Raw genomic sequence first — 10,083 nt, forward strand, 5'->3', positions numbered from 1 at the left:
GTCTCTTCAATGACAGGCAGCGACCGTTTTGGAATTTCTTCTTCAGGATCCGCCCAGTTATATCTCTCTCTTATCATGATTTGGAGACAAAATATGGCCAGCAGTATCCAAAGCAGGTTTTTCAAAATCAGCTGAAAGTTCGTTATTAAAACAACGAAAGCCTGCAACAATTTTAAGCCGATATTAAAAGATTATTACAATTGAGGTACATTCAGGCAAGTAAAGAGTTTCTGAGAACAAATGGGTATACAGACATTCATAGATCGACTAAAGGGTATCTAAGTGCAATTATCCCCGATTTCAACATCACAGAGCACCAATATCAGCCTAGAAGTATGACTCGCTTATCATCATCTAATACCTACAGCATTAATAATAATAATAGCAAAGAACAGATTTAACATTAATAGGGTACATGATAACTCTACAAACATACTTCAGCTTATTATTAGGATAAGAAGAAAATAATTTAATATGTACTTATGATATAAAAGATTAAAATAATTTGTCCTTTTCTTTCAGAGTTTCTCCTTGGGGAAGATGTCTTAGTTGCTCCTGTCTTAGTGGAAGGAGCCACTTCAAGAAACATTTATTTACCAAAAGGTAACTGGAAAGATGGAAACAGTGGGGAAACTTTCGTTGGTCCTCTAAATGTAACCAACTATGATGCGCCTATTGATGTACTACCTTATTTTGTTAAAACTGATTAACTATAAATAAATAAATATATTATTTACATGATTTAGTTACATATTACTTTTTCATTAACAAAAGATTTAGGACCTCCATTAGAAGAGTAACGAAATACCTGGAGTAGATATTGGATCTGATCAAAATCATTTATGTCGACGATGCAATAGTCAGAGTAAAACGAATAGAGAAGAAACACCAGAAAAACAATTTTACTATTTCAGATGTAAACAAAAGTAAAATCTAAAATGATGTCAACATTTGCATAAAGGAAATGAGGAGAGTAGGAAATGAGACAGGACGAACTCCTAAAGTACGGAGGACAAGATCTAACTAAACAACTATTAAAACTAATACAAAAAATAATAGAAAAAAACAGAATACCACAAGAATGGAGATCAAGCATCCTAATACCTCTCTTCAAAAAAAGGAGACAAATCACACCCGTAAAATTACAGAGGAATTAACTTATTAAACACAACATAATTAACCACCCAAAGTGATAACAAACAAATTGAATGAAAATATACCATTAGCAGAAGAGCAACAAGGTTTTAGGTCGGGAAGGTTATGCACTGACCCTATATTTATAATGACGTAAGTTCAAGAGAAATCGTTGGAATACAACAAACCGGCATATTTATGTTTCGTGGACCTTAAGAAAGCATTTGACAGGGTCACATTAAAGGACGTTATCCATTTGTTATACTCGAAAGAGGTACCTCTAGGAACAATTATTAAAACGATCGCAAACATGAACCAGAACAACACAATAAAAGTAAAAGTGGAAGATGAACTAACTGACCAAATTGAAGCCGGAAATGGGATAAGACAGGGGTATTCGTTGAGTCCTTTATTGTTCAACCTGATCATGGACGAAATAATAAAAAAAGTAAAAACTAAAAAATAATATCAGATGGAAGAAAAACAGCTAAAAATAATCTGCTACCCAGAGGATGCAATGCTAATCTCTCAAAGTGAAGATTATTTACAACGTATGTGCACCAATTTAACATAACCGCCAGAAAATTTAACATGCTAATTTCCTCAAAAAAGACAAAATGCATGGTCATAACGGCAGATCCAATAAGATGTAAATTGGAGCTGGAAGATCAGATAATAGAACAAGTGATGGAGTTTAAATACCTAGGCATCACACTATATGGCTACGGGAGGCTCGAAACAGAAGTGGAAGATCAAGTGAATATAGCAAAAAGAGCCGCAGGTTGCCTGAATGACACAATTTGGAGAAATAAAAATATCTGAAAAGAAATGAAAGGCAGAATTTAAAAAACAGTCATCATACCGTTAATGACATACGCAGCAGAAACACGACCGGACACAGAGAGGACAAAAAATTGCTCGAAACAGCGGAGATGAAAACCCTTCGAAAAATCGATGGTAAGACTCTATGGGATAGAGCTAGAAGCACAGATATACGACGGAGATGCAAAGTGGATAACATTAATAACTGGTTAAGAAACAGAAGAATAGAATGGAATGACCACATAAGCCGAATGACAACAAATAGGGACTAGGGGCACATTGAAAAAACAGACAGAGTCGTGCCTATACAAAAAGAAGAAGAAGAAGAAGAAGAAGAAGAAGAAATGAGGACAACCGGAAAGATTGAGAAAACATGGAAATTATTCCTAAATTCATCATATTTAGACATTGGCGCATTTATCACCAAACTCACGACAATACATACTACATGTAGAAAAACAAAACATTGAGAGAGTTACTCACTTTAAATTTTTGGCTTGCTACATTACAGACCAACTACATCCAAGTAAGACATCAAATCCTGAATAATTGAAGCAGCTCGCATAACGTTTCTAAAAATGAAGTCATTCTTCTACACCTGTAGCTCAGATCTAAAATTGCGTTGAAGAATAATTAAGTGCTACATTTGGTCAGTGTTTTTACATAGCACCAAGGCATGGACTCTGAAGGCAGATATGATCAAGTTATGCGATAATGGCCAGAAAGGGCCATAAATTACTGCATCTGCCTTTTAAAAAATGAGAACCTTTTTGTATTTTAAGAAATTGACATAAAGAGTGTGGCGATCTGACATTGTAATCCATTAGTGTTTCCTTGAAAAAAATATTAATTTTATACAATCTGTTTAGGGATACATTTTGGTTTCTCGAAATCAACGGACCTTGTTGGCATATGGTTTGTATATTACATGTGAGTTTTAAATGACTAATGTTGTTTCGTTTAGAGAAAAGTTATTAAAAATTAAGAAAATAAAATTAGAAAAAATAGTAATTAAAGCATATCGCTATATATAGATGCCTTTGAGATGTGTTTGCTTAGAAGAAGGCCCAGATTACCCTAGATAGCGATGTAGACCAGCTAAGCTGTGTTAAATAGAGCAGATGTAGTTCACGAGTTATCGAAAAGGAATAAAATAAGAAAAAATCATAAACTTAGAGGAGACTGGTAGAGAACTCTTCATTTTATCATGAAAGTAAATGTAAACGCAAACAACGTTAGGGGCCCTAATAATAATATGACACCGACAGAAGAAGGGGATGACGATTGATAAACATAAACCACGACAGGGTCCAGAATATATAAATTAGCGAAAATCCAGGGAGCGATGGAAAGGCAAATGTTTTGAAAAGGCTTGAAAGAAAATGTATCGAGTGAATAAGGACTGCTATGATTGTAAAAGATGGCATCCAACAAGTAAGTGTTATAAAATGTTGAATGGGCTGCATGTGAGAGTTCATTTTGAATGAAGTAAAAAACATACGTACTCTCAATCATTTATTGAAACTTCTGACGACCGGTTTCGCTCTCTATAATATGCAGAGCATCTTCAGGTCAACCGTTACAAGTCACTAAATGATTCGGCTACAAAGAGCTACTTCATGAGTATTCATTAACATGATATCTTGCTCAAGTTATGCTAACGGGATACGGTGGAGTAAACGGAGAATGTTGTAAAGATTAACAAGTTTATGGAAATTTTTGAGGGAGGTGGGATAATTGGTGAGGTACAACCAAAAAAATTTGTGCCTGCTATTTTGTTTGTGAAGTAGAACGAAGTGAATGTGTTATATACTATTTTAATATATGATGGTTTTTAAAGATTTTTATTTATATTTATTTAAGATTATTATTTATATTTATTAAAATATTTCTATTTATTTATATATGTGTTGGTGTAAGGCTGGCAACGTTTGGATCAAAACGGGTTAATATCTAATATTTATGTTAGCTCTGGATGTGCAATTGTAACCCAATTATTAAGGTCAATACTCCTTTATGTTCTGATGAGGGGAGTAGTGGTCGCAAAAGGGAAGATGAATGAAATAGTCGAAAAGCTTAAATATTGTAGCTAAATGATTGTATTAGCAGTCATGTAATAAAATATTATTAAAATGTAAATTGTTAGACAACAATGTAAGTACTTGAAATGAGATATAAATAAAATAAAAGTAGAAATAGAAAAGAAAGTCAAAACTTGAAAATTAACATAAAGTTGAAAGTTAATTGACTGTAAATTGAGACTATGTTTTAATGGTTTAAGCAGTAAAAAAATGATAGTAAACTGTTGAATCAGATAAAAGAAAGGAAATGATAAAAATGGAGCACCTACTTTTTGTTTAAATTCGTCAATAAATAAGTAAGTAAAACACACATTGAAAACAAATTACAATGGACACAAAGACGAAAAACAAACAAATAATTTTGGAGGTGAAATAGGTCAGGAGCACTGCATTTTTAACTGTTAATTCTAGTTCAAATTCTTTATTTTTTCTCCTAGGAGAAAGTTTTAACTTTCTTTTCTATTTCTACCTTTTATTTTATGTATATCTCAATTCAAGTACCTACATTGTTGTCTAAAAACTCACATTTTATTATTATTTTATTACATGAATGCTATAACAATCATTTAGCTACAATATTTAAGCTTTCCGACTATTTCATGCATCATCCCTTTTGCGACCATTACTCCCCTGATCAGAACATCAAGGAGTATTGACCTTAACAATTGGGTTACAATTGCACATCCAGAGCTAACATCTATATTAGATATTAACCCGTTTTGATCCAAACGTTGTCAGACTTACACCAACACATATATAAATAAATAGAAATCTTTTAATAAATATAAATAAAAATCTTTAATAAATATAAATAAAAATCTTTAAAAACCATCACATATTAAAATAGTATATACCACATTCACTTCAGTCTACTTCACAAACAAAATAGCAGGCACAGATTTTTTTGGTTGTCTCTCACCAATTATCCCACCTCCCTCAAAAATTTCCATAAACTTGTTAACCTTTACAACAGCGTTTCTCAACGTTTTACCATTTGCGCCCCAATTTTCCATAATTATATTCACCGCGCCCCCCCCCTCGTTCAATAACAATATATCTATGCAATAATAATATACCTTGAGCAGCATGAAACCTAATAAACTAAAAAAACATTGGGAAACGCTTCATAGTGAGTATATTAGCAAACCCCGAGAATTCTTCGAGTTAAAATTAAAATGGCGTGAAAAGCTAAAATTAGTTTTAATAAAAACTTTGACTATGAATGAAATAGCTTTACTTGCCTCTTATAAAGTCTGATATTAAATAGCCAGATCTAAAAAGTCTAACACTATTGGTGAATATCTTATATTACCAACTGCAATAAAAATTGTAGAAACTGTGTTTGGAGATAATTTTGTTAAAAAACTGGGGTGTATACCTCTATCAAATGATACTGTTGCCCGCCGAATTGGTGATATAGCTGAATATGTACAGGATCAGCTAATCAGGAAGTTGCGTGAAAAGCTGTTTTCGATTCAGCTTGATGAGGCAACAGTAGCAATAAATATGCTCATTTTATTGCCTACGTTCGATTTTGTGATGGCAGATCAGTAGTAGAACTACTTTTCAACAAAAATAGAGACACTGTATGATCAACAGAGAAGCTCTGGCTCGAATATTGTGCTAACTACGGTTGTAACAATAGTTAATTATCTACATAAAAATGAGACCTTTGAAAACTGAAATCTTTTCTGTACTTTGAAAAGATATGGATGTAGTACATTCAACATTATTATTTTATTGTGAGGCAAGCTGGTTATTACGTGGGAAATTTTTAAAACGTGTTTTGAATTAAGACATGAAATCGCCATTTTTCTAGAAGAAGAAAAGAGGCCGCAAGCCTAGATGTTTCACAATGGTTTATTTTTGATGAAATTGAGTTACTTGGTTGATATATTTGAGAAACTAAATATTTTGAACTTACAACTTCAAGGGCCCAATACACATATATTTGATACGAATGATAAAGTTACCGCTTTATGTAGAAAATTGAAATTGTGGAGCAGAAATTTAAAGCAAAAAACCTAGAAATATTTGAAAATGTGGATGAATGTTTTAAAACTTACCAGGCTGAAGAACAACACGTGAAAGTTGTTTTTGTAACCATTGAAAATCATTTAGCAATGCTGACAAAAAATTTTAAAAGATATTTTTTTGCCGACGACCAATTAATACGTACCTAATAGTTATGAGTGGGTCGGGAATCCGTTTCAAATTACACCCGAAGAGCTCTCTACTGCAGAAGAAGAAACCTTCATAGACTTCATAGCAAATGCTCAAATCAAGAAACAGTTTAATATTAGAGCCCTCTTTGAATTTTGGGCAGGGGTAAATGATGAGTTTTCTGCACTGAAAATCAGAGCGTTCCGTATACTATTACCGTTTTCACCATCCTACCTTTGCGAAACAGGATTTTCCGCGATGGCTGCTTTAAAGACCAAATATAGATCGCAGCTAAATATAGAGAAATAACTGAGAGCGTCTATTTCTAATATTACACCCTGTTTCGATAAGCTTTGCTCTGCAAAACAGGCCCAAGGAAGTCACTAATTTACATTAAAGTTGTTGATTTAGTATTCAGTGCTCATAACTATGTATAGCTTCTTGTTCATGGGTAGTTTATTTTTTTTTTGGCAGAATTTTGTTTTGCTTTGATTTTAGTAAATTAGTCAATGTTTTAGGTGTTTTTTTTATATTTTCGCGCCCCCCCATTGCTAAAAGCGCGCCCCCCTAGGTGGGCGCGCCCCACAGGTTGAGAATCACTGCTTTACAACATTCTCCATTTACTCCACCATATCCCGTTAGCATAACTTGACCAAGATATCACGTTAATGAATACTCATGAAGTAGCTCCTTGTAGCCGAATCATTTAGTGACTTGTAACCGTTGACCCAGTGCCGGCGCTAGGGTATACGGAGCCCGCCTGCAAAACTAGCACAGGCGCCCCCCCCCCCCCACCCCACACACATACACACACAGATACTCATACAAATCCAGCCTCGGGAACATTATGTGTGTTCAAATGGAACAATGAGACCCAGATGTCCGAAGATCAAACCGGTCACACTGCGTAACCTGACTCCGTATCTATCTGACCCTCAAGCTGTACCACCACACCTCCCCATCGAAGTACATAACGAATAAGGAGGCTTTATACTGAACGTTACCTTGGATGCCCTGGGTAATGGAAGATCCTCTATATTATTTTTGTGGTTAAACCACCTGATTTTAGGGGTAGCTAGAAGAGCTTTTCTCACTATTAATGACTTGATTATGGGCCTTGTGTCCTAAAAATATGTGTTCTGGGCAGCGAGGCACCGACTAAATCGGTGTCCCGCTATCCGCAAATGTCCCCGGTAAATAAAGTTCGGTTACAGTTTTATTGGACCCATCATCTGACAAAACAACTTCACTTTAACTTTTTTAAGAAATTGGTTAAGAGAACTAAGATTGTTTTTTTGTGTCATTTCTTCTTTTTCGGCTTTTAAATTAATAAAATGTTGAGTACTTAACAGATATAATTTTATATTAATTGAACGCTAGATTCTTTAACTGCAGAGTACAACTGACAAACTATTCTGTATTATAATCACATGAAATACATAATAAAAGAGCTCTAAACTAAATTTTATGTAAAATGTTTATTTTAAATACCGGGTGTCCTCTTATATTTTCCCCCATTTTAACTGCTCATAACGTCTAAACGGCTCAAGATAGAAATATACGGTTTTCGTTGAAATGTTTTATTTTAGTAAAAGTTTTGTCAGAATGGATTGAGTTTTTTATGTCGCTTTCAATTACGAAAAAAATATGGCGGATTTCTGCCAAAAATTTTGTTTACTTTTTTTATTGGAACACCCAGTATATTTTTTTGTAAATTTAAAGGACGGTTATTCACCTATCCAGCGATATAAAGTTTTTTAAAATCTGTTGTCAAATGACTGAGTAATTAATTTTTAAATTGAGAGGTGCAACGTGGATATCACATAACTAAACAAATTGATGATATTATACAGGGTGCGCCAAACCTCTGGTCTTCTTTGATTACGGCTAAACTATGAGATATACAAAAAAATGTTTATAACAAAACTAATGTGTATCAAAGAGGTCTATAATCTAAAATTATTTTCAATTATACAGGGTGAGTCAGAACGACGGTATGAACCAAAGTTTTATTTTTTTAAATGGAACACCCTGTATATTAAATCATTTTTAAATATATTATTTAAAAATATGAAAAATTTGTATAAGGTCTTATAGGCCTAAAGTTAATAATTTTCGAAATATTTACATTTTTATTGAGAAAAATGGTAATATTTATAGGGTGGTGGATTATGTTTCCAAGGAAATAAAAATTTAGGTGATAGGTCAAAGTTTTTAAAATATAGTGTTATTTTTAAATAATTTAATATTTTTTACTTTTAGCCGTAAAATATACAGTGTGATCACTATTTGCAAATACAAAATTTTCTCAGTTTTTTTAAATAGGACACCCTGTATATTAGTTTTGCGTTTTGTAGTAAATATTACAACCTTTCTTTTGGTATAAGGTTGTATGTACCTAGCCTGTTTCGTTTTGTAGATATTTAAAAAAAACTATAGATTTTACATTTTTGCGGATTTTTTATTTAAAATTTTTTTTGCAAAAAAATAATTATAATCTGGTTTTAGAAACATACACTAAAATATAAAATATGAAAATAAAAACGTAATTAAAGATTAAAATAAATCGTATGCTAGTATAATTCAATTGAATTTAATAACTTTAAATTATTTTACAAAAAATATTTTACCATATTAATGAATACATAAATTAGTTACTAAATTAAATAAACAACCAAATTTTAAATCAATCGTAGTAATTCTTCTACCGCAGCAACTTTCCTGTACCAAATTAATTGTTAGTTATATTGTATTTACGAGTAAGATCAGTTAATAACTTTTTAATTTACCTACACCTTGAGAACGTATAAAGTATGCTTTGAAACAAATGAACGTTATGGAAGTATATTAAGAAGTAAATAGTATCTATGTACCTACTCGTGTCAAAAAAGCTGGTAATAATTTCTAATGGTTTCGCCCAAAACAAATGTCATATCCAAAAATTTTTTGGTTAAAAAATTAAAATTTAAAATATAAAAAATTGTTACAAAAATTTCAACTTCAAAAGTATTACCAGTTTTTGTGACACCAGTAAATACTATTTATATTAAGAAATAATTTGGCTGATACATTTAACATTCATTTGTTTCAAAGCATACTTTATAATAATTTTTATATTCTCAAGATGTATGTAAGTAAATTTAAAAGGTAAATAAAAAGTTTAACTAAATACAATTTAACTAACAATTAATTTGGTACAGGAAAGTTGCTGTAGTAGAAAAATTACTACGGTTGATTTAAAATTTGGTTGTTTATTTAATTTAGTAACTAATTTATGCATTCATTAATATGGTAAAACATTTTTTGTAAAATAATTTAAAGTTATTAAATTCAATTGAATTGTACTAGCATACGATTTATTTTAATCTTTAATTACGTTTTTATTTTCATATTTTATATTTTAGTGTATTAGAAACCAGATTATAATCATTTTTTTTTTCAAAAAAAATTTTAAATAAAAAATCCGCAAAAACGTAAAATCTATAGTTTTTTTAAAATATCTACAAAACGAAACATGCTAGGTACATACAACCTTATACCAAAAGAAAGGTTGTAATATTTACTACAAAACGCAAAATTAATATACAGGGTGTCCCATTAAAAAAAAATGAGAAAATTTTCTATTTGCAAATAGTGATCACACTGTATATTTTATGGCTAAAAGTAAAAAATATTAAATTATTTAAAAATAACACTATATTTTAAAAACTTTGACCTATCACCTAAATTTTTATTTCCTTGGAAACATAATCCACAGCCCTATAAATATTACCAATTTTCTCAATAAAAATGTAAATATTTCGAAAATTATTAACTTTAGGCCTATAAGACCTTATACAAATTTTTCATATTTTTAAATAATATATTCAAAAATGATTTAATA

The 10,083-nt window shown here is 31.5% G+C and overlaps 1 protein-coding gene across 1 annotated transcript in view; it reads left to right on the plus strand.

Annotated features, from left to right (window-relative positions):
- The window catches only part of LOC114327014 (myogenesis-regulating glycosidase), a 53,222-nt gene extending 52,481 nt beyond the window's left edge, over nt 1–741 (plus strand). Inside the window, exon 12 of the mRNA XM_028275508.2 lies at nt 523–741. Coding sequence (XP_028131309.1) covers nt 523–710 — 188 coding nt within the window. The 3' untranslated portion in view covers nt 711–741. The remainder of the gene's footprint in view (nt 1–522) is intronic.
- The last annotated feature ends 9,342 nt before the right edge of the window (nt 742–10,083 follow it).

Source organism: Diabrotica virgifera, chromosome 1 (genome assembly GCF_917563875.1).
Source record: "Diabrotica virgifera virgifera chromosome 1, PGI_DIABVI_V3a".
In the NCBI taxonomy this organism is placed as follows: domain Eukaryota; kingdom Metazoa; phylum Arthropoda; class Insecta; order Coleoptera; family Chrysomelidae; genus Diabrotica; species Diabrotica virgifera.